Source organism: Lacerta agilis, chromosome 6 (genome assembly GCF_009819535.1).
Source record: "Lacerta agilis isolate rLacAgi1 chromosome 6, rLacAgi1.pri, whole genome shotgun sequence".
Taxonomy (NCBI): Eukaryota; Metazoa; Chordata; class Lepidosauria; order Squamata; family Lacertidae; genus Lacerta; species Lacerta agilis.
Window position 1 is genome coordinate 81,929,284 of NC_046317.1, and position 25,882 is coordinate 81,955,165.

Sequence of the window (25,882 nt, forward strand, 5' to 3'; positions counted from 1 at the left end):
ACTAAAGCAGTTTTTTCTTGCATTCCGTACTGCGACTGCGAATGAGCTTAAGGAGCCAATTGATTGCGGAAATGTCCACAAGCAGCACAAATGCACTATATGTGCACTCCTGTACCTTAAAATAACAGTGTCTGCCAAAAACTGCCGCCGCCCGTACAGGAAACTTTTGCTTTGTTTGGACCATCCCTGATCTAAAGAGGCTAGTAATCTGAATTAGGAAAACTTATTTATATATGGGGTTGGGGGGGGGGGGAAGCATTTCTAAACCACTCAATGTTTTAAGACTCTCTAAGTGGGATACACTATGTACATTGTACAATACAGAAACAATAAACTAAAAAAGAAAAAAGAAATACTTAACTAGAAGCAGAAATTGTAGAAAGGTTTTAACAGGTTTTTTCTGGGTGAGGTCAAAAGAAAATAATTTAAAACTGCTGTTGAGATATTTCATTCTGAATCTGCTAGACAGAGCCAAACAGAGGTTGGTTTCCTGCCCTCCCTTGCCATAAATCCTGGCTATGCCCATGTATTTATGGTGCTGGAGGAGACTCTTGAGAGTCCCATGGACTGCAAGAAGATCAAACCTATCCATTCTCAAAGAAATCAGCCCTGAGTACTCACTAGAAGGACAGATCCTGAAGTTGAGGCTCCAGTACTTTGGCCACCTCATGAGAAGAGAAGAATCCCTAGAAAAGACCCTGATGTTGGGAAAGATGGAGGGCACAAGGAGAAGGGGACGACAGAGGATGAGATGGTTGGACAGTGTTCTCGAAGCTACTAACATGAGTTTGGCCAAACTGCGAGAGGCAGTGAAGGATAGGCGTGCCTGGCGTGCTCTGGTCCATGGGGTCACGAAGAGTCGGACACGACTGAACGACTGAACAACAACAAATGCCCATGTATGTGGGCACCTGCAGAAAATATAGAGAGAGAGCAAAGCTTATCATCATAATGTGAAGGGTACACCGCCAGGCATCCTTAGCGCTGGGCAATATAATGTTGGCTGTGAGATTCAGCGTTCTTGCACTCCGCGGGATCCTGTATCCACCCCGTTTGGTGGCCGAGCGCGCAAACCATCCATCTCTGCCCTGGAAGGCGGATGCAGCGCCTCCTCCCTCCGCCCCTCCCGCGGCATTCCTCAGCTGTCTCCTAGCAACGCGATGCTGCGGCCGCAGCAGCAAGCGGGGTTCTCTCCGGCTCGGAGGTGGCTCTCTCGCCTGCCTGGCCGCTGGCTGGAGGGAGCCCGGCTGCTAGCAGCGCCCGCCCTCTGCCCAGCCGCCAGGGAGAGCTAGTCTGGGATGACGCAGAAGAGCAAACTCAACTTCGTGGCTGAAAACCAGATCTGGTACAGTCCTTGCTTCTTCACCTTACCCCACCGTCTCTCCCCCCACCCACCCATCCCCCCTGCCCGGGATAGCCAACAACATGATGACCTCTCTGATGTCTAGCTCCTAATGCTGAAAGCTCACACACACACACACACACAGAGAGAGAGAGAGAGAGAGAGAGAGAGAGGACCCAGTTATAGGCATTCCTAAAAATAATAATAAGGCACCTGTTTGCCTTGCAAGACCCTTCCATCACTCCCACTGTCTATTGCTGTAATATGAGAGAGAGAGAGAGAGAGAGAGAGAGAGAGAGAGAGGAGTCATAGAATCAGAGAGTTGGAAGATCTTCTAATCCAACCCCCTGCAATGCAGGAATATACAGCTGTCCCATTCAGGGATTGAACCAGCAACCTTGGCATTATCAGCCCCACACTCTAAGCAACTTTGAGTTGGGTGGTTGTCAGTTGCGAAGTGGTGGACTGAAGCCCCACATTTGTCTGTCCCCCCTGGAATAGACAAACAGAGTCTAGGCAACTGAAGCTATCGTGCAAACTTTTCTGCCCCGCAGTGCCAAATTTTAAATCAATCACTAGAGCCATTTTCTTGTTATAACGGTGGGATGGGATGTGTTGCCAATATGCCCTCAACAATAGGGCCGCCGCCGCCGTCCTATAATAGTTCATAGCTCAGGAAATGTGACATTTCCTCCTTCCTAGCCTCAAGCTTGTGTCTCTTATCGCAGTTGTGGTTTCTACATGGAATGTGGTTGCACAAGTGTTAATGGGGACCTGCTGGTTGTTGCCTGTTGTATTTTAAGTCATGGTGACATGACCACTCCTGACGCCTCAGGTGTGCCTTTTTTGTGAACTTTTAAAGTCCTATTTCCTCTCTTCTACAGTACCGTATTTAGTCTGTTGTGCTTCTGTTTTGTTTCTTAAACAACAAAGCTACTACTGCCACCCTACCTCCTTCAGGAATATTTTAAAACTTTTTTCAATGGCCCTGTTGACAGAGCAAAAACATAAACAAATTGCTCATGCAAAAGTTGTGTGCAATTGGCTATAGCACCACCACAATCCAATACATGGGTGCTGGATCAGAGCTGTTTTAAGTAAGGATTTTAACTAAGGATAAAAACCAGGCTACTTCTTTTTTTAAAAACCGTCTGGAAGCCAGTCCTTTACCACAAACAGACGGGCGAAACAGAGTAAGGGATAGAATCAATGTGTTTATAGACTGGCTTACAAGAGGAGTGGTAGCCATTAAGCGGTCAGCCCCTTCTATTTGTTCAATATCGTTTGTGTTCTCTCGGGTGTGAAAGGCGAAAACTAAAATGTAATCCTAAACTGAACCAAGGAATAAGGGGAGCAAGGTGTTGCATTCCACAGATACCGGTAATCAGAATTGCTTCATAACAAGGCTCTTAAAACTGCAGTCTAAGCTCCATCTGCGGTACAGTCCACCGCTCAGTGAAAGTACATTAAAGGCAACGGTAGTCTCACTCCAAGTACTTCATCTTAACTGCCTCATGGGTCACTCTGTTAACAGCTTAAGAGGACAAGGTTACAATCTGGAGATCACTTATTCCAAAACAATGGCTTGATATAATTACAGTAGAGTAAATAAAGTTGTGGGTTGCTGCGGGGTTTAGTTGTTTTATTTATTTATTTATTTATTTATTTTTAAAAAGTCCTTGAGAAGGACTTACTCAGTGAAATAAGCCAACTTGTTCCTTCAGCTAGCAAAATCCATCATTCTGTTGGGTGGAGATGAGTGTGCACAGAGAAAAAAAGCTTATACGTTTCAAGGACCCAGCTGGCAACCTGCCTCTGAGCAGAGAAACACACTGTGTTCCTTTGTGTCCACCTAAGGTTAGAAGTGTGGGGCAGGTTTTGCTCTCTGCTGTTCAATATTTTACTTCTCTCCATGGGGATGAATGAGAGGATTATGGAGGAGAGTCAAGGAGTGCCCCGAGGGGCACAATTAGACTGGGGCTGTATTTCCTCTCTGGTCCTAGCTGCACCCTTCCTCAAAACCCACCAATGATCATTTCGGCAAGCGTACCCAGACAAGTGATTTAGTTATGTAGATTTGAGCTGTCTTAAGCATCGTGTTATGCAAATTATTCAGATTTCTCCTTGCGCAATTGAACAATCTCCCCCTCTCTCACCCCCTCACACAGTCCATCAGTTTTAGGGGTTCCCCCCCAAGTCTCTGGAGCAGATTTGGGGAATGGGGAAAGGTGCGTGCAGTGTGACTATTTAGCTGAACGCTGCTCTGTGCTTCTGAACTTCTTGCTGATTTTATTTGTGTTCTGTTGATAGTTTTATTATGTACACTGATTTGAGAGTTTTCTGATTCAGCGGTCTATAAATATTTCTCAATAAATAAAGTAAATAACCATATAGCTTCCCTCTTAGATTCAGTCTTTTGGGAATGCTAGAATGTGATGGGAATTGGCTATTTTTAGATAGATAGATAGATAGATAGATAGATAGATAGATAGATAGATAGATAGATATAGAAGGTGCCAAAGGAGGGCAGGAGGGCAAGTAGTAGCCCCACCACAAATAAGGAGTTTCCCCCCTACTATCTCAATTGCTGCACTCCTGTCATAAGCACATGCTGTTATTATTCTTTCTCATCCATCTACAAATATTCTTCCCTCCACCCCTCCCCCGGATGATTTTTGTGATGCTACCACTGCTTTTCAGAGACTGATTAATATAATAATAATAATAATAATAATAATAATAATAATAATAATAATAATAATATGCTGCCCATCTGACTGGGTTGCCCAAGCCACTCTAGGTGGCTTCGAACATATACAAAAAGCACAATGAAACATTAAATATTATTCACTTCCCTCTACAGGGCTGCCTTCAGATGTCTTCTAAAGGCTTATCTTCTTGACATCTGACGGGAGGGCGTTCCACAGGGCGGGTGCCACTACTGAGAAGGCCCTCTGCCTGGTTCCCTGTAACCTCACTTCCTGCAAGGAGGGAACCGCCAGAAGGCCCTCGGAGCTGGACCTCGTGTCTGGGCTGAACAATGGGGGTGGAGACACTCCTTCAGGTATACAGGACCGAGGCCGTTTAGGGCGTTTTTATGTCATTAAAGGCTCATTTAAAATATTTCTACCAGTGGATCTCCTTATGCAGGAAGCTATTGGATTTTTTTATGTTAAGGGCTTACACACACTTCGATTTGTCCCGTGATTTTTTTTAGGCATGGATCTGAGAGGTTTTTCTTTTGTCCCACCACTTTCCCCAGGAAGCTCCGCTGTTTACTGATCTGTGGATTAGTGTTTGTTCCAATTCAATGGTAAAAACCACAGATTTTCCTGGGTAAAGCAGTGGGACAAATGAAACAGCTCTCAGACCCATGCCTAGAAATCACAGGGCAAGTGGAAGCAAACAGAAGTGTGGATAAGATTAAGACTGTTTCGTAAAGCCTTTTAAACCATTTCTTTTTGTATCTACATCAGGAAGGATCATGTTGAAACTGAAAACATAGCGGCAAGAAGATGGCCCGAACGGTGGGGGTTTCTATTAACACCAGTGGAAGAGGTAAAAAAATTGTGTTTTTGTGTGTGTGACATTTATCCATGAAGGAGAGTTTTGTTTCAGTTCTTAATCTCACTTCATTGAACAAGAATCACCTTCTTGCAGAAACATGAGGATACAGTCTTGTTTCACAAAAACATCTACATCTCTCCTTATGGCCCTAGAAAGAAACCCTAACTATCAATTATTTAAAACAAAACAAAACAAAACAAAATCCTTCCAGTTTGTTCTTGGTATGAGCTTTTGTGTGCATGCACACTTCTTCAGATACACTGAAATAGAAGTCACCAGACTCATACCAAGAACAAACTCAGTTGGTCTCTAAGGTGCTACTGGAAGGAATTTTTTATTTTGTTTTGTTTTGAATATAGTGAGAGAGTGAGGAGGGGTATTACTCAGAAGGGTGGTGGGAATGGGTGATTGGCTGATGGGTGTGGAAAACCTGTTGATGACTGTTGTGGCGATCACACAGGGTCCCCGGTCGTTTAACGGACTATTGATCCCTGTGCCACCACGGCGCTTCGCTGCCACCAACCAGGATCCCCTCCCTGGTAATAACTGTCACAGTCAGGGTGCAATTGCAAACAAAATAACAAGTGTTTATTTAAAAACTTCAACAACTTAAGATATTGGTTACAACCCTGTCCTAATCCTACGCTCACCACTCTACCTCACCACCAACCCTCACAATCAACAACCACCCACCACCCAACTCCTTCGAACAACTGCTCTTAATCAACTGCCTAACTCTAACTCTAACTGACTCTGTTCAGCTGCCCCTAGCTCCTCCCCCCTCTGTTTATTGGTCAGCCTAGGGTCAGCCACTTAACCCCTTACTCACTCCTGCTCATATGTATTCCCTAGGAAGGGCAAACGCCACAACTGTTGTTGTTGTTGTTCGTTGTTCAGTCGTTCAGTCATGTCTGACTCTTCGTGACCCCATGGACCAGAGCACGCCAGGCACGCCTATCCTTCACTGCCTCTCGCAGTTTGGCCAAACTCAAGTTAGTAGCTTCGAGAACACTGTCCAACCATCTCATCCTCTGTCGTCCCCTTCTCCTTGTGCCCTCCATCTTTCCCAACATCAGGGTCTTTTCTAGGGAATCTTCTCTTCTCATGAGGTGGCCAAAGTACTGGAGCCTCAACTTCAGGATCTGCCCTTCCAGTGAGCACTCAGGGCTGATTTCTTTGAGAATGGATAGGTTTGATCTTCTTGCAGTCCATGGGACTCTCAAGAGTCTCCTCCAGCACCATAATTCAAAAGCATCAATTCTTCGGCGATCAGCCTTCTTTATGGTCCAGCTCTCACTTCCGTCCATTACTACTGGGAAAACCATAGCTTTAACTATACGGACCTTTGTCGGCAAGGTGATGTCTTTGCTTTTTAAGATGCTGTCTAGGTTTGTCATTGCTTTTCTCCCAAGAAGCAGGCGTCTTCGAATTTCGTGACTGCTGTCACCATCTGCAGTGATCATGGAACCCAAGAAAGTGAAATCTCTCACTGCCTCCATTTCTTCCCCTTCTATTTGCCAGGAGGTGATGGGACCAGTGGCCATGATCTTAGTTTTTTTGATGTTGAGCTTCAGACCATATTTTGCGCTCTCCTCTTTCAGCCTCTTTAAAAGGTTCTTTAATTCCTCCTCACTTTCTGCCATCAAGGTAGTATCATCAGCATATCTGAGGTTGTTGATATTTTTTCCGGCAATCTTAATTCCGGTTTGGGATTCATCCAGTCCAGCCTTTCGCATGATGAATTCTGCATATAAGTTAAATAAGCAGGGAGACAATATACAGCCTTGTCGTACTCCTTTCCCAATTTTGAACCAATCAGTTGTTCCATATCCAGTTCTAACTGTAGCTTCTTGTCCCACATAGAGATTTCTCAGGAGGCAGATGAGGTGATCCGGCACTCCCATTTCTTTAAGAACTTGCCATAGTTTGCTGTGGTCGACACAGTCAAATGCTTTTGCGTAGTCAATGAAACAGAAGTAGATGTTTTTCTGGAACTCTCTAGCTTTCTGCATAATCCGGCGCATGTTTGCAATTTGGTCTCTGGTTCCTCTGCCCCTTCGAAATCCAGCTTGCACTTCTGGGATTTCTTGGTCCACATACTGCTTAAGCCTGCCTTGTAGAATTTTAAGCATAACCTTTCTAGCGTGTGAAATGAGTGCAATTGTGCGGAAGTTGGAGCATTCTTTGGCACTGCCCTTCTTTGGGATTGGGATGTAGACTGATCTTCTCCAATCCTCTGGCCACTGCTGAGTTTTCCAAACTTGCTGGCATATTGAGTGTAGCTCCTTAACAGCATCATCTTTTAAAATTTTAAATAATTCAGCTGGAATATCATCACTTCCACTGGCCTTGTTGTTAGCAAGGCTTTCTAAGGCCCATTTGACTTCACTCTCCAGGATGTCTGGCTCAAGGTCAGCAACCACATTACCTGGGGTGTATGAGACCTCCATATCTTTCTGGTATAATTCCTCTGTGTATTCTTGCCACCTATTCTTGATGTCTTCTGCTTCTGTTAGGTCCTTTCCACTTTTGTCCTTAATTGTGGTAATCTTTGTATGAAATGTTCCTTTCATATCTCCAATTTTCTTGAACAAATCTCTGGTTTTTCCCATTCTGTTATTTTCCTCTATTTCTTTGCATTGCTTGTTTAGAAATGCCCTCTTGTCTCTCCTTGCTATTCTTTGGAAATCTGCATTCAGTTTCCTGTATCTTTCACGATCTCCCTCGCATTTTGCTTGCCTTCTCTCCCCCGCTATTTGTAAGGCCTCATTGGACAGCCACTTTGCTTTCTTGCATTTCTTTTTCATTGGGATGGTTTTCGTTGCTGTCTCCTGTATAATGTTACGAGCCTCCATCCACAGTTCTTCAGGCACTCTATCCACCAAATCTAAATCCTTAAACCTGTTCTTCACTTCAACTGTGTATTCATAAGGAATTTGATTTAGATTGTATCTTACTGGCCCAGTGGTTTTTCCTGCTTTCTTCGGTTTAAGCTGGAATTTTGCTATAAGAAGCTGGTGATCTGAGCCACAGTCAGCTCCAGGTCTTGTTTTTGCTGAGTGTATAGAGCTTCTCCATCTTTGGCTGCAGAGAATATAATCAATCTGATTTCGATGTTGCCCATCTGGTGATGTCCATGTGTAGAGTCGTCTCTTGTGTTGTTGGAAAAGAGTGTTTGTGATGACCAGCTTGTTCTCTTGACAGAACTCTATTAGCCTTTGCCCTGCTTCATTTTGAACTCCAAGGCCAAACTTGCCAGTTGTTCCTTTTATCTCTTGACTCCCTACTTTAGCATTCCAATCCCCTATAATGAGAAGAACATCCTTCTTTGGTGTCATTTCTATAAGGTGTTGTAAGTCTTCATAGAATTGATCAGTTTCAGTTTCTTCAGCACTGGTAGTTGGTGCATAAACTGTGATGTTAAAAGGTCTGCCTTGGATTCGTTTTACTGTGATGTTAAAAGGTCTGGCTTGGATTCGTATCGAGATCATTCTATCATTTTTGAAATTGCATCCCAGTACAGCTTTCGCCACTCTTGTTGACTATGAGGGCCACTCCATTTCTTTTATGGGATTCCTGCCCACAGTAGTAGATATGATAGTCATCCGAACTGAATTCGCCCATTCCTGTCCATTTTAGTTCACTGATGCCTATGATGTCAATGTTTATTCTTGCCATCTCATTTTTTACCACATCCAGCTTACCAAGGTTCATGGTTCTTACTGCAATTAGTCCTAAAGGAAAAAGCAAGGGGTGAGATGGCTAAAGATAGCTTTGTCATGTATAATGAGATAAGAATCCAATGTCTTTGTTCAGACCAGGTCTCATCAGTTATTTGTTGTTGGGAGGACAGTTTAAGTAAGTGTGTGTGTGTGTGTGTGTGTGTGTGTGTGTATTCAAAGATTTACAAAAATGCATACCCACTACAAAGTGTACTGAGATCAATCGACTACTTAGTCCAAAAGAGAACAAAGCCAGAAGGAAGGAAAGACAAGGAAAGGAGAAACCTAAAGAGAGAGAAAGAGAGAGAAAAGGAAAAGAGAGGGGGAGAAAACTAAAAAAAAGGATCTCCAGCTCTCTGTCCTGCAGCTACATGTGATATTCATTCCTTAACATCCAACCATTCTCCCTTCTACAAACCAGCATTTTTTCAGTCTTCAAATCCAGATATTTCAAGTTCCGTTTCTCTTTCTCGCAAAAAAAAAATCCACAAGATATTTCCAGTCCATAACAAATGACTGGAGTGCTGTTGATTATTTGTTCTCGGAAGGGATTGCCATAAGTTGAGAGCACTTATCCGCCCTTCAGATTCAGTTGCTAGCCTTAAAATGAGAATTAGTTCTCCATATGGAACAATGGATTTCAAAAGCATTCCAAGCTACATAATAAATAGGCTTATATCTTAAGTCAAGTGCAAGGTCATCAGCTACTGCTATTATGGAAACAGCATAAATATCTAGATAGATATGAGCTGTTACAATGTTATCACAATGCATCGCTCAGCCTGAAGTACCAATTTATTTCATTGCATTCTTCTTCTATTTTTAGTTGTTAAAAGATGAAAAGAAGCCACCTGCCAAGCCTAAGATCCCACTTCCAGAACACTTACAAATCCGACCTGTGACACCGGTGGAAACATATATTAAGGTTGGGCAATAGTCGCACAGTCTTAAATGGCACCACAATTTCAAAACATTTATTTTGAAAGAAAGAAAAAATACCTGTGGTGGTAGATAGCCTTGAACGTTCCTCATCAGATGTTCTACAATGACTTGGGATGCAGGTGGCGCTGTGGTCTAAACCACTGAGTCTCTTGGGCTTGCCAATCAGAAGGTCAGCGGTTTGAATCCCCGAATCCCCAGTTCAAAAGCACGCCAGTGCAAGTAGATAAATAGGTACCACTGTTGCGGGAAGGTAAACGGCATTTCCATGCACTTTGGCTTCCGTCATAGTGTCCCATTGCACCAGAAGTGGTTTAGTCATGCTGGCCACATGACACGGAAAGCTGTCTGTGGACAAATGCCGGCTCCCTTGGCCTGAAAGCGAGATGAGCGCCGCAACCCCAGAGTCGCCTATGACTGGACTTAACTGTCCAGGGGTCCTTTGCCTTTGCCTTCTACAATGGCTGGTCTTTCGATAAAGTTGAGAGTAAATGGTGCTGGAATCCTGAGGGCTACTTTGAAAGGATGAGTTAAGACAGGAAGTCTTCTTTGGATGTTCTGCTGAGCAAATGTTTCGTTGTCTTGCAATACGGTGGCCCTGCTGCAGGACAGGAAAGTTATATATCAGGTTAGTTATCTCATCTCTGCAGGTGTTCAATGCACAGATCAAAATACAGAATTATCTTATGTTCCAGGAGCACACAAAAACCACATTCATGAGAGATGTTTAAACTTTGAAAGCCCCGCCTTTCCATACAGATATCAGGCCAACCACATAAGATTTATGATCTTGAGAAGACATACTTACAGTTTTCTAATAAAAGCTAGACCCTTTCAGTAGCAGGGGAATCCGGGTGGTACATTATTCTGGGGCAAGGGTAACAAACTGGAGGTCTTAGAATCTTGACGTGGACCAGTTTTACGTAGTCTCTGTAAGCTTCCTACAAAATTAGTTTGGGTAAAGGAATTTGGATTGGCAAGTGAAAAATAATAATTTAGATGTTGTGAGAGAGTCTACACATTAACGTGGCATCTCTTTGGGTCTGTATGCAATGCCCTTTGTAATGTCCAAGCCCCCATGTGCTACATATATGTTTGTGAAGCCCCAGTTGTTAATTAAATCGGCTGTACTATAGTAGATGAATGGGTTGGTGATCTCCATCTTCATGACTGCATCGTTCACAGGACAAGAGAAATGTGTACAGCTGGCTAAATCATCCAGCCCAGTGTTCTTCAATCTTGGATCTGCAGGTGTAGGGCACCATTGCTGGCCATTGGCTAAGCTGGCTGAGGATGATTGGAAACGTAGCCCAACAATGTCCGAGGACTCAAACTTGAAAGAGTGCTGAGTCAGTGGTGCAGGAAGTTTCTATATGTAACCTGTTTTGCTCCGTAAGCACACTGCTTTACAGCACCTCTGAACTGTGGGCCTGTCAGATATGGAAGTCGGGAACTAAGCCTGGCCTGTGTGCTACTTTCAAGTCATGGCTTGCCCGTCAAGAGAAAAGTTAGTTGGTGACCATGTGGAGGAGAACCAGTTCTGGTGTAAGTAGCTAGTGTCTGATTAGGACCAGGGAGGTCAGGGTTCAGATCCCCACTCAGCTATGAAGCCTGCTGAGGGGACCTTGGGCCAATTGCTGCCTCTCAGCCTAACTTCTCTCACAGAGTGGTTGTGAGGATGAAATATGGAGCCTTGTTTGGGCACTTTGGAGGAAAAGAGGGATACAAAGGCAATCAATCAATCAATCAATAAGCTAACAAGCAAACAAGCATTTAAACACCTGGGGCTTGAAGTTCCAGTTTGCTCTCTCACTTGAAAATGAAAAACTACTTGCATGGTGAGGCCCCAGGCCCCGCAGTTCCCTCAGAAATAAACACACAGACGCGAATATGTTGGGTTAATGGGATAAATTAGGCCACAACTTTTTTGGTTACAGGTGTGAACGGTTTTGGCTTAGGCAATTGGATGAAGCAAGACTATATCCTGACTCCTGCCTGTGTGCAGAAAGTCTTGAAAGGGTCAACCACTGATAGGGGGAGCCCTACGATATACATCAAGTGAGAGCTGCCCCAGGGTCACCAATGGGGTTGTGGCATGGCCCTAGACCACGCCCAGGCTTCGGAAAGGAACCACACCCTCGGATCCCTTTAATGGGATACCCTTAGTGTGGAGGGGCAGGCGGAGGCAACAACCTCCCCTCCCATAACAAGGCTTACCCAATGCCTATTGTGACGATTGCTACTAGGTAGGTGAAAACCAAATGGCTGGTGCCAAATTGCCAAGTGGAAAAATTCCTACCCGGCCCCAACAACCAGGTGACTGACATTAGTCATAACAAGGCCATAGTCAAGCAACGCAAGAAAGAGGGTGGGTGGGTGGGTTGGGAGATCTGCCAAAGTAAACTAAAGGAGCCTGCCCGCCCGCCCCCCAGCCGTGCCGTGGTTTAAACGGCAAGTGGCCACTCCCCCTGGCTAACCCGATTGGTCAGTGGGGGGGGGCGTGACGCGGCTGGGCTTCCTAGTGACATGGGCAGCCCACTGCCGGGTAACTGAGGTCCCGGAACTCCTCCTGCAATGCAGCCCCCCCCCTCCCGGAAAAGGGGAGCTGTCTTAGCTGTTATTCCCAATGGGTTGGGCAAGGAATCATTGACCCTCTTCCCACTGCCTCTGTGTGTCTGTCATGCAGCATGGAAGCAGGAGGATATAATTGCCTCCTTTGTTTGGCTCTGTGGGTGGTGCGTATGGCCGTGAAAGAAAGGAAAGAAAAAAGAGGCAGTCGTTCAAAGGATGTCCTCTGCCTAGATATCACAAATGTTTCCCAGTCTTGGCTGAGGAACAAAGTAAAAGGGCTCTGGCAACAGAACAGAAATAGAAACATTGCTTTCTCGCTGTGCATTTCTCCACTGGATAAGCCCCCAGATGTTAAAGGGATATATGGAGGGCCCTTTTAATGCGCCTTGTGGTGGTGGTTGAGTCAAAGCAAGTGCAGAAGCCAAGGCTGATACTGTGCTTCAGTCTCTTCCCTCCCCTCCCCTAGCTAGATTAGTTCCTTATTAACCAGGTTCATTTATAGCAACTACAGATTGAAAGATTCAGGTAGGTAGCCATGTTGGTCTGATGAAGTCAAAGTAAATAAAAAATTGTCCGGTAGCACGTTAGAGACCAACTAAGTTTGTTCTGGGTATAAGCTGAAAAAGTGTGCATGCACACAGAAGCTGATACCCAGAACAAACTTAGTTGGTCTCTAACGTGCTACTGGACAATTTTTTATTTATTACAGATTGAAAGCAATTGATGTTTCTTTCTGCAAAAAACAAACAAACCTGGTCACTAATATTTCTTGCATTTTTGAAAACTCTTCCCCTCCTCCAGCCCAGTGTACATAATGTGTGTTTAATACAGAGGTGGATCATCTTTTTTAGCCCAAGGGGTACATTGATGGTTAGCCAACCCTTGGAGGGCTGCATGTCTTCTGCGTATGCACACGCAGAGACATCCCTCTGCGTATGCACACACAGATTTGAACCCCTGTAGCCTGTTTCCTGCTACAAATGTTTTCAAAGACTATTTTGTTGCTGGTCTTGGATTGCAAGGGAGTCAAAAAGGATAAGGAGACTGCAGAGAAGTTGGGTGAATTATTTGCATCTGTCTTCACAGCATATCCTTCAAGTGTCATGATTTCCCAGGACATCCTGAAACTACAGAAGCTATCCCAGCTTCTGATTTGATCCTTGTTGTTGTTGTTCAGTCGTTCAGTCGTGTCCGACTCTTCGTGACCCCATGGACCAGAGCATGCCAGGCACGCCTATCCTTCACTGCCTCCCGCAGTTTGGCCAAACTCATGTTACTAGCTTCGAGAACACTGTCCAACCATCTCATCCTCTGTCGTCCCCTTCTCCTTGTGCCCTCCATCCTAGAATGGATTTGATCCTAGAATGTCCTAGGATTTGATCCTAGAATGTCCTATTTCCCCCCTCCAGCACCACCAATGCTGCGCTCGGGGAGAAGGATGAGCCAGCACTTGTGGGCGCTTGCAGTAATGTTGTGTTAGCATGTGACTCAGCTAGCTCCCACGAGAGCACGGCACCCGGAGACACATGTGCAAGTCGTTCACGTAAGAACGCAGAACACGCACCCCAATTTTCAGCAGTGGAATGTTGGAGAGCATTGAAGTGCATATCTCTGTGCCTAAACTAACTTTCGCAGGGCAGGAGTCTGAGGAACTGAGGCGGGTAGTGATGGTGAAAGAGGATGCTCTAGACCAGGGGTAGGCAACCTTAAGGCCCATGGGCCACAAGCGGCCCATGGGGGTCGGTTACCTGGCCCACGAGCTGCCCACGAACCAAGCCTCCCGCTCAGTGAGTCCCTGTGCACTGCGCTAAACTGGCAGAGTGCAGGGACTCACTTCCACAGTGCCGTAAATTGTGTCTGCGCATACACAAATGCCGAAAATTGCATCTGTGCAGATGCAGATGCCAAAAATCGCAGACATGCGTGCTTGCGCGCATGCTCAATCCGGTCCACAGAGGGATCTCCACTGGAGTGAACCGGCCCAGGTGAGGTAAACCTTGCCGACCCCTGCTCTAGACCTAATACAGGTAGACAAAATATAAATTCACAAATTGCCGAGTCTGAATGGCCTCCACCCAAGAGTTGTTGAAGACCTCAAATGTGAAGTTGCTGGTCTTTTTAAAATATATATATATTATGTGACTTGTCTCCAAAACCAGCCTCCATACTTGAGGACAGGAAAGTGGCCAATGTAACACCAATGTTTGAAAGGGGATCCTGGGAATTTCAGGCCACTTGGTTTGTCATCTGCCCAGGGAAAATTGGTGAAAAGTATTGTTAAAGATAAAATAGCCAAGCATATAGAAGAACAAGCCTAGCTTTACTCCTTCTCCGTGGTTGGAGGCACTTGCTGGAATTCCTAGGAGAGAACAGTGTTGCTGTGCTGAGATCCTGCTTGTGGGCTTTCTATGGGCATCTGGTTGACCACTGTAAGAACAGGATGCTGGACTAGATGGGCCACTGACCTGTTTCAGCTAGGCTATTTGTGTGCGTATTATATTATTTTCTTAGCTTCTGGTGTAGTTTGTCCAGGGAGAAACCATAATCCCAGGTTCATACATCACACTAAGCCAATGTTTGCGGTTTGTTGCACATGCTGGGGGAGGCACAAAGCCATTCTTCGCAGTAAATAATTAACCATGGCTTACCACAATGTGCGGATGCAGCCACTATCTTCTTGCTTCCACATAAATGTTAACAGCTGTCCTGAAGAGTCAGGAAGAATGTTTTAACCTTTGAAAGGTTAGTCTTCATAGTGCTGTGATATAAATTTGATTTATTGTTGGTGTGGTCTTTTTCATATTGTTATATTTTTACGTATTACATATATTTATGGGATTGATCTTCATGAAGAGCGGGTTATACATTACCTATTCATATATACATAGACTAGTTAAATATTTACTTTTAGGGTTAAACACATCCCTGTTTCTCTACTTCTTTAAGCACTTGTTCTGATCCCCGTGAGGGTCAACTGACTTGTACAAACAGATTTCCAAAGGGTTAATGGGTAAAAAAAACCCATCTAGTATTTGTTTGGACTTGAAGAGAAGGCATTATATTGTGCTTGTGAGATTTCTGTATCAGGGGGCCACCGTTTCATTTCACGCTCTTACAAAAGAAACTTTTTTCATCTTGGCATTCCTTAAAACAGCTGCCGTCCTCAGTGGGACATACTCTTCCTCAGCAAGTGTGTGGCTTCCAAGTGTCGTCTTCTCACAAGTGGCACTGAGGAGGCCTTTTTGTTCCTCACACGGGGAGTATTTGAACTTGGAGTTGTGATTTTGCCTAATGTAGCATATACCGTGTGAAAGAGCCATAGTTAACTCTAATGGTGGTCCCCCTAGAAATGTTAGCAATTAAATATGAATCATCCGGAGGTGGTTGCACATTCCCTAACTCCCCCCACCCCCTAAACCCCTGTATCCAGTCTTTTAATCTTGCAGAAGAAAACAGTTGCAATGGTATATTCCAAAGAGCACAAGAACATTTAAGTGTTAACGTGTGCATAAGGCAGGCAGACATGGGAAATCCATATTGATTTAAGTGTCTTCTGTAAAAGTGGCATTAAACTAAACACTCTTCCAATTAATTCAGCACTTTGCAGAATTAAATTCCATCGTTGTCAGAAATATAGTCTCAGCTGCTTTGTAGGGACTTTTATTTAAATCTTCGGGGGATGTCAGTAGGCTATTCTTTTATTTATGTGAAACAGTTTGTTTTGAGTATAAACTAGTAGGAACTGCAGCAAAAATTTGCACCATGGGGTGCTTCTATTTTGGGTTCCAGAGAGCCAGCTGGGTCTTCTTTCAGGTAGCTGAATTTCATTGCGCGGTCAGGCGAAGTCCCCCCGCACCCCGGGGCAGCCCCTGAGGGAAATAAAGACTCGTGACAACGTTCTATGGGATTAAATTGGCCACAACTTTATTAATATTTCAGATGTAGGAAGACCTTGGCTCAGGCATTGGGCGTTTATCCTTCCCAGCCCCCCAGCCGGGGTTCTGGGTACCTTCAGGGTTATCCAGCATGATTGGGAAGTGGGCTAGTCTGGAGAACATATGTTCAAGCAGATAGCCCACCCCCCTATGTTCGCTGCCGCTGGAAGGGGAGGGCATTGACGACCCTGGGCGTTTGGTCAATGCCTCCCCCTGAGACCCCTTTAACGGGAACCCTGTTATCGCCGCCACAATGGGGGCTGGGGTCACCGCCCCACGCCCCCCCAATCCTGTAAATGACTAAAGGATTCCGCCCAAGGCCTGCAACCGCCAAAGTTGTGACGAATTGCTACGGGAAAGGCGAAACCTGCCAATGCAGGAAAATTCCTTTCCGGCCCTTCAACAGCGACCTTGTCATAGCAGCGCCTGCGTGCCTGTGTGGCTGTGGAAAAAGGTGGTTAAACCTGCAAAGTAAGCATCAGTTGAGGGAGTGGGGGGTGGGGAAGCTCTGATTCCAACGGCTGCTTCCCAGGTATGACTCAAAATCTATTGTGTGTAGTGCATAATCCCTTCCTCTACCTGGCCAATCCCCCTTTGGCAACACCTCCCAGCCGGGATTGGGCGGCTGCTAGCATAGGTGGAGTCCACAGGTATCCCAACCTGGGAAGGTGAAGCCAATCCAACTGCCAGGAGCTGCCTCCGTGATCCAAAGGGACCCCTCGCAACCCCGCAATATGCGCACCCCGTTTTGATGTGGGGAACGCTCATTCCATCTCCCCCCTGGCTTTCTGGTTTTCTTCATCTCAGCAATCCATCTGACTTTTGCAACCACTGAACATGCTCAAACCTTCCTTGGGCTGTTCTGTGGATAGTCCCTCCCTTGAGATTTCCTCCCCCACCACCTCCATTATATATATATATATATATATATATATATATATATATATATATATATATATATATATATATATATATATATATATATATATATATATATATATATGTAAGAATGCAAACCTTAAGATTCCCTACCTGCCGATGCCCACCATCTTGTGTGAGAGCAGCCGCCATTTTGGCTGCAGAAAAATCCACACTTGGAGAATGAGTTCACTGTAGTTGGGGTAAGGACCAAAAAGTAGACAGAGTTCTACACAAATATGTGGTGTGAGATTTGTACTCAAGTCCTGACCTCATCCATGTCCCTTTGCCAACAGAGGTGTGGTTGGCAGGGACAAGAATGGGGGACGAGAGGCTGTGGACACACTTACCCATTTGTAGCACAAATAAGTCATTTTTCTCAATACAGAATTGTGCATGCACAATGCACATCCTCAACCTGCTGCTTTCAGTCCAGTGAGACTTCAGAGCCTCCCATCCACAAAGGTGGACGTGGTAAGCAGTGGTGGAGCTTCATGCTCCGGCACCAGGGGGCGGAGAGCAGGTGGGGGTGGGGCTGGTGTGCATCCTGGGGGCGTGGTGCACATCCTGGGAGTGTGGCGTGCATCCTGAGGGCGTGGCGCACAGTGTGGACGGGGGAGCAGCCACAATGGCACCCCACCGGTATCATGCTGCCGGGGGCGGTGCGCTCCCCCCACACTCCTCTTCCTCCGCCACTGGTGGTAAGCATTTGAGAACCCTTCCCTCGATTAGTTTGTCCACACTTTCCCTCCCTGAACGAATGAAGCAGTAAATGTGATCTTGGTCTATGCCCACCTACAATGGCACTGGGCAGGTGTGGACACAGGCCTCATTGTTGGGGCCATCTCCATCCCTTTTCAAATGGACACACTGGGGAAGAATGCAGAATCAGTCTGTGCTGAGCTTTTGTGTTCAGAATGAAACGAGTTGGTGAAAAAGTGCTTTTCAGGTGCATAAGATGTGCAGTAGGTCCAGGTTATGTGAGGGAAGACCTGTTGTGCCTAGAGCTTTAATAAAACTATTTACTCTTCGGTTCCACTTACCTGTTAATCATTAAGAATGTAAGAAGAGCCCCCTGGATCAGGCCAGTGGCTCATCTAGTCCAGCATCCTGTTCTCACAGTAGCCAGCCAGACGCCTGTGGGAAGTCTGCAAGCAGCACACTTGAGCCCAAGGGCCCTCTCCCCTTCCATGGTTTCCAGCAACTTGAATTCAGAAGCATTGCTGGAGGCAGAGCAAAGCCATCTTGCCTAGTAGCCATCAACAGTCTTCTCCTCCATGAATTTGTCTAACCCTCTTTTAAAAGCATCTGAGTTGGTTAAACCAGTAACATTACAGTCTAGGTAGCAAAAGCCTCAGTGCGCAGTGAATGTAGAATATAATGTTGCGTGTATACCGCTACAGAGAGCCTTCACCATTGTGTTTCTAAACCAGGCATAGGCAAACTCGGCCCTCCAGATGTTTTGGGACTACAATTCCCATCATCCCTGACCACTGGTCCTGTTAGCTAAGGATCATGGGAGTTGTAGTCCCAAAACATCTGGAGGGCTGAGTTTGCCTATGCCTTCTAAACTCTGGAAACTCCTCCCAAGAGATATTGATCTGGCCTCCTTTGCTTTTAAGAACGCTCTTCAGAAAATTTGATTGTGGCAGGCCTTCTTTGGTGTGGGATGATACTTCCCCCCGCGCCAGGCTGTTGCATCTATGTCCATAACCTGCCCTTGGGACCATATGGAAAAGGCAGTTAAGAAACCGATGCATTAGTTTCGCCATAGTTTGTTTGGTTTTATAGGGCTGGATTTAGCTAACAGGTCCCACAAGGGCTTACACTAGCCCAAGAAGGCTTCCCCCTCTCCTCGTGCAGCCTCACTCACCCTCAGTTGGTTTTTTTTTGGGGGGGGGGGGATTGGGAAGACACCCAGAACAGCACGCAGGGAGAGGTGAGGAGGGAATCATTCCATATGACAAGTGGATATACTTACACTGATGGAATGATTTCCCCAAGTGCAGCATCAAATTTCTCCTAGTGTTTGAATTTTGTAGTGCTTCCTATCATCACTCAGAAACTGCCTTTAGTTTGGTTTGTAGTGCAGAAAGCTGGGATATATACCCAGAGAGATGGAGGGAAGAAACAATTCCGACCAGGGAAGAATGGCAAACCAAGTTGATGGACTAAGCAGTAATGGCACAATTAACTGGGGAGCTCAGAAACCAAGAGGACAAGAACTTTAAAAAAAAAAAGAATTGGATAAATTTATAATTTATTTAGGAGACCATTGTAAACATATGAAACCATTAGCAGGATTTTGACTGCACTTGGAAAGTAACAAAAACTATGGACAATTCAGATGGATAAAAAAAATTGGATAACGAACTGATACGCAGTTATAAACATTGTCACTAGGACCCATGGAGGGGATGGGGGGAAGTCTGGAGATTCAGAGAAATCTCTTTATATGGATTCTTAATTGATTTTGTTATTTGCTTATACTCTTTAAAACCTAATAAAAATATTTATATAAAAAAGGAAAGGTGGGACAGATGTAGATGTAGATGTAGATATAGAGAGATAGAGATAGAAATAGAGATAGAGAGAGACAGAGACAGAGACAGAGACAGAGATAGAGATAGAGATAGAGATAGAGATAGAGATAGAGATAGAGATAGAGATAGAGATAGAGATATGGGGTCTACTAAATAAATTGCATGCTCGTCCATTTCAGATTCACCCATCTCCTCCTGTCCCTCAGACGACACAAGGCTTCATAGGCTGGAGATCCACGGTTCCAGGTCTGGGACTTGAACGTTACTCTAAGATCATAAGCACCAAAGGTGCCTTTTACAAAGACGTGCAGTGGCCAAATGAACCAACCGACTGACTTCGTCCAGCTCTGTCAACTTCCCTCACTTTTATTTCCACCAGCTTTTCAGAGGTTCCTTCTGGGTAGGAGAACATACGTATTAAGAATGTGTTTGTCTACCATTTCAGCAGTACTTTTAAGAGAAGGTTAACGATGAGGTTATGCATGGCTTAGGGGTGTTTTATTAAAATCAGCAGTATACAACAGGCAAGTGCTCTTTGGGGCTTATTTGTAACCCAGGTGGTTCTTTGGGAAGAAGAAGAAGAAGAAGAAGAAGAAGAAGAAGAAGAAGAAGAAGAAGAAGAAGAAGAAGAAGCATCTAGGATCTCAAAATAGTCTAATAGAATTGATTGTCTTCTTCTGAGAACAAAGAGTAATTCCTGGCTCAGCCATCCTGTTTATTCAGAATTCATCCCGATTTCTTTGCTCAAAACTTACACGTTGGTTCAACCTTTAGGTCCTTATTGAGCACCTGTTTCAATTTGTTTGCAGGGAGGCTGAGCACTCATTCTACATTCATCCTGATTTGCTTGTGGAGTGTTCTGTGTCTTCCTAGGAATTATTAATTCATCCAGCTTTTCAGTGCATTTCCTTTCCACTTTTCTAACTGCAGAAAGTCATTCCTCCCCCCCCCCACCCCATTTAAGTGGATTTGTTGCACTAGAGCAACAGAGAACTTTAATCCACTTTAACTGCAAAAACTGTGCACACTTCCTCTTTGCCCCGTGCCTAGAAAGCATGGGTCCGAGTGGTTCCTCACTGGTCCCATTCCGTCTAGGCATGGTCCCAGCAGTTTTGCCTTTGCCCTGCTGCTTTCTCCTGGAAACCCACTTTTTACCACTAAATCAGAGCACATGTCAATCCAGAGAAAACCCAATTGACATTTGCTCCCATGGTGGGTTTTCACTGTGGAAAGCAGCAGGGTAAGTGGATGAGCCCCTAAATTTGTGGTATGCACTCAAATTGCGCCTGCAAAATACTGTAGCAAGGCAGGGGTAGAGCTGGGGGGCAGAAGGAGCCTTGCCCCTGTTCCATTCAGCTTGCTCACGTGACCAAGCACACACAGAAACTGAGCCATGCTTCTCACCGAGCAAGTTACGAATTGTTTCTGCAGCACCTTCTCAATAATCCCAAGGTTCCTTGTGGCTGTTATTATTGCATTATCAGCCCAGCAGAAAATCTCCTGCACGGTGGCAGCAGAGTCGGGGTCAGTTGCTGGTGACTTGTGCCTTCTAGAAAAGTTGCAGCGAACCATTTCCCTCTTCCTGCCTGCAAACGCTTTATTTGAATATCTTGTTCTGCACCCCTCGAAAACAAACTGACCTTCTCAACATTCTTTCCGAATAACTGAGAAATGATTCAGAGCCTTTGGAGAGAACCCTCAAAGAATGAAAACACTCGCAGAAAACCAGCTCTCCCCCTCCCCCCCGCACGCGAGCTAAACATTACTTCAGGAAAAATGGGAATAATATGTTAACAATCAGACATGATCCTATATTTATTGGATGCAGCGGAGATTTTTGTGGTAGAACTTTGGAAGGCTACCCACGTTCCCGAAGTTACATTTTGGTCAAAAACATTTTGGCCAGTTAGAAGGGACCCTCCCTCTGCCTCCCAGTGCTGACACCGTGTAGCTAGTAACACAATTTATGCAGTATGACAGCATCATACAACTAACCTATGAAAGGTCAGGTCAATGGCATAGCCAGCCACACCCATAAATTTGAACCCTGCAGACGCAACATAGTTGTGCAAAAAAAAAAAGTCTGTCAATTAAAAACAAGTATCTCGGCTAGAAAACCTTGTTGAAAGAAAGATCTACAATAGCCACTGAAAAGACAGCAGAGGCAGCAATTGTCTAATACTCAAGGGGATGGAATTGCAAAGGTTCGGTGCCTCCACACTAAAGACTCCGTTCCTACATTGTGATTTCCTATATCTATCATAGGGATAGATTCAGGAGTCAAATCAAGGGGGCTTCTGGTGCCAACATCAATGGCAGGAGAATTTTGCTATTCAGTTTAATCTTGTCTGTTAACTAGGGGCTACTTATTTTCTATGGATCTTCTAGATACATTTACAGTGGTACCTCGGGTTACAGATGCTTCAGGTTACAGATGCTTCAGGTTACAGATTCCGCTAACCCAGAAATAGTACCTTGGGTTAAGAACTTTGCTTCAGGATGAGAACAGAAATCGTGCGGTGGCGGAACAGCGGCAGGCCCCATTAGCTAAAGTGGTACCTCAGGTTAAGAACAGTTTCAGGTTAAGAACGGACCTCCAGAACAAATTAAGTTCTTAACTCGAGGTACCACTGTATATGTACCCTGAGAATTTCCTGGTTCAGGTTGGGTGGACAGAAACGGGAGTGGCGGAAGCTTACTACCTTGAAGAATCAGTTTGGCCCTGGGTTCAGAGTAACAATGAGGTAACATTGACCTAGGTCTTGGGGCAGGCTTTCTTGACAAGGTAGAGGCAGGCTTCAAATCCCCACTCAGCCATGAAGCTCACTGGGTGACCTTGGGCCAGTCACCTTCTCTCAGCCTACCCTACCTCTCAGGGTTGTTGTGTGGATAAAATGAGGAGCAGGGAACCTTGATCTCCTTGGAGGAAAAGGTGGGATACAGAGGCAACAAATAAGTAATACACAATATTCAGTTACAGGTAGGTAGCCGTGTTGGTCTGCCATAGTCAAATCAAATTAAAAAGTTGGTCTCTAAAGTGCTACTGGAAGGATTTTTTGGTCTCTAAGGTGCTACTGGAAGGATTTTTTTATTTTTTTATTTTTTACACAATATTCAGTTTTTGGTTTTGCAAAGCCAATACAATTCCAACGATATTTTGCTAACACAGCTTGTGCTTTGCTGGTTGCATGTTAAGATCAGCAACTTGGACTTGCAGTGGCCCAGATCCACGGACACAGCCCTTACCCAATGCAGAGTCTCCAATGAAATCCAAGAAACTGCCAACAGACTGGTGAACCTCACATGCACATTGGACTAAAAGTTATGGATTTGGACAAAACACTTGTTAACACTGAGTACAGATTGTTAACACTGGAGTAGATTAACTTGCCCCAAACTAACTTTAACCTCATCTACCCTTTGGTAGTATGATGCTGTTATAGAGTCCATTAGCTCAGTAAATCAGTAACTCCACAAAGGATTTCCGTTGCTTAGGGCTGCAGTTGTAAGCACAAGCTGTAACTGGAAGCACGCTTGCTATTCTTTAGCTATGCATAAAATTTGCATCCTGCCTTAGTGCTGACAACCTTGCAGCCACTTAGCAGAAAATGAAACAATGAAGTTAGGACAACTACCAAAGAAACCCCACCAAGCCACAGGCAAAAAAAATCATAAAAACCTGCTGGTGAAAAACAGATGAATCTGTAATAAGCAGCAAAAGGGGTCCAACGCATTGCTAAAAGCAATGAGAGGCAACAGAATGGATTTTGCCTGGCACCTAAAATATATTTTAAAAGGTGCTAGATGTACATCATTAGGGAAAGCGGTACATAGTGGGCACCGTCACTGAAAAGGCCCTCTCCCTGTAGCTATCTGCCTAACCTCAGATGGGGAGACATGCCAGGGAAAGGCCTTCGAAGCTTCCCTCCTTCTCCTATTGGAGTGGGGTTCATCACAATTGTGGCAGATTAACCCTCCTCTTCCCGCACACTGCAGATGATGGACCTTTTTGAGGAGAGCAGACCTTTACCAGAGGCAGTAATGCTCTGAACACCAGTTGCTGGAAACCACAGGCGGGTCAGACCAGCAACTTGCATGGTGGAAAGGGTTCCCAGTTGCAAATACAAGGGCCTTGTTCTAAAGCAGGACCACAGTGGAGCTGGCAGACAAAGGGCTAAAGCCCCACTACCAGCCCCCTGCCAGAGTCCTGATTTAGATCAAGCCCTCATCCCAGCTAAGGAATAACGAATAATCTCAGTTAGAAAATGTACTTTGGCCTTGCTTCTGAGTAAATATGCTTAGGATTGTGCTGCACATAACCTAAACCTCTGGGGGGTTTCCTGAAAAAAATAATAATAAAAGTAAGCCTTTCCAGTTTTTCTTCTCTCTCTCTCTCTCTCTCTCTCTCTCTCTCTCTCTCTCTCTCTCTTTTGGGGGGAGATATTTTCTTTTGAGTGACTCCCCTGCCCCAGCCAGCCGGATTTGGCAGCAATTCTCTTTCAAATATATTTCATCACTAACCAGAGTTTCTAACATGACCTTCTTGTGGGGTGTGTGTTTAAAAAAAATATACAACCTTCAGGTGCAATTACAAATAAGTCATAAAAAGGACTGGCTAGTGAATTGCAAACAGGCAACATCAGGATATTAAATCACTCCACACTGTATGAAACCTGGCATTTAATCTATGGAAATTAACCTCCTTATTGGAATCCAACTGGGTACATAAATGTCACCGGCGCTTTAAAATGCCACGCGGTTGCCAAGGTCACAAGAGTGTAAGTAAATCTGATGTATACCTATGGGACATGCACAGAGACACTCTCCCGTGTGCTTGTTTGTTTGTCTGAGGATCATATTTAAAACTTTGAGCAAAAACGAAAAGTTTGTCACTCGATCTTTGACAACAGTCTCCTGGCTGTTCTAAACAGCTCAGAAACAACTCAATGGTTGGGGCAAATACATTTCCTGGAAGATAGGTTGCTCACCAGGTGGGACAGGCAGAGGTAGAAAGAAGGCCAGCATGGTGCAAATGCACCAGCAGGAGCACTGGAATGGCTCCACCAGTTTATCTGCACCGCACTGACCTCCTCACTGCTGCTTCTCTCTCTCTCTCTCTCTCTCTCTCTCTCTCTCTCTCTCTCTCTCTCTCTCCACCACCCTACCTGGTAATCAACTGTGACCCACCTGCCAAGAACCTCGTGTCATGGCTGCACAGGCAGGTTGTGAGAGCAGGCGTGTGGCACCTTGTATATACCAGCAGTCCAAGCGGAATTGGACTCCTGCCGCAACACACGGTTGCAATAGGCCCACAGGCAAGCTGACATAGTCTTCAATAGCTGGAGCTCCCAAATACATTTAATGGGCACCTCCGCACACGGCACACGGCAATAATCTTTCATCAAGGTTTACGGAGGCATGGGTGGTGACAGCTGCTAGATCCAGATCAGACAGGCATTGTCAGAGCTTCCTCACTTGATGTAATTGGTAAAATGTACTCATGGCCACTGAGGCATTGTGGAACTCCAGGTGCGGCAGAGGAGGCAGCCGTCATCCTAAGCTGCGGACCTGGGAGGCTGAAGCCAGAGAGTGATAGGATGCCCTTCAGCTACGCTCACTGGACCTGCCAAGAGTCATTACTTCAGCTTTTGTCAGGACTCGGCCTCAACTGTTATCATCAAGCACATCATCCAGTTCAAAGGCAGCTGTAGAGACACCAGTTGAGGGCTGAAAGGCCATTTGCAGTGCATTTAAGGGTACTCTGTGCAGGGCCGTCTTTAGCAGATGTGGAGCCGGGGTGCAAATATCCACCCAGCGCCTCCAAATTACCACGGATGGGGGGGCGAAGCTGGGCACTACCAGCCATGGGGGGGGGGCGCAACTCTCCCCATACCGCTGTGGGAGAGCAATCCCCGCAGAGGCTTGGGAGGGAAGCTGCGTGCCAGCCAGCCATATGGTTGGCGAGGCGCAGCTTCCATCCTAAGCCTCTACAGGGATCACTCTTCTCCCACGGAGGCATGGGAAGGAAGCTGCAAACCCGCCAGCCATATGGTTGACAGGGCACAGCTGGCAGGTATGCAGGGAAAGGGGAGGCCACTGGCAAAGCCGCGCAGCTCCCCCACTCACTGGGCGCCCCTGAGAGGCCGGTGCTCTGGCGCGATGCACCACTAAACCCTATGGGAAAGACGGCTCTGACTCAGTGTTTGTTTATTATTTGGAGAGCTGGCCTGTTCCAATTCTTTCCTACAGCTAACTTCAAAAAAAGCTGTCCCTTCCTGATGACGTCATCTAGCTCAGCTACCTCCCACTTGGTCCTCTCCAGATGTTCTGGACTACAGCACCATT

At 45.5% G+C, this 25,882-nt stretch overlaps 1 protein-coding gene across 1 annotated transcript; it reads left to right on the plus strand.

Annotated features, from left to right (window-relative positions):
• The first annotated feature begins 1,281 nt into the window (after positions 1-1,281).
• On the plus strand, positions 1,282-20,060 carry C6H20orf85 (chromosome 6 C20orf85 homolog). The gene is made up of 4 exons (XM_033151033.1): positions 1,282-1,345; positions 4,819-4,900; positions 9,458-9,556; positions 19,717-20,060. The coding sequence occupies exons 1-4, from the start codon at positions 1,299-1,301 to the stop codon at positions 19,870-19,872; spliced, it is 384 nt and encodes a 127-aa protein (XP_033006924.1). The 5' UTR covers positions 1,282-1,298; the 3' UTR covers positions 19,873-20,060.
• The last annotated feature ends 5,822 nt before the right edge of the window (positions 20,061-25,882 follow it).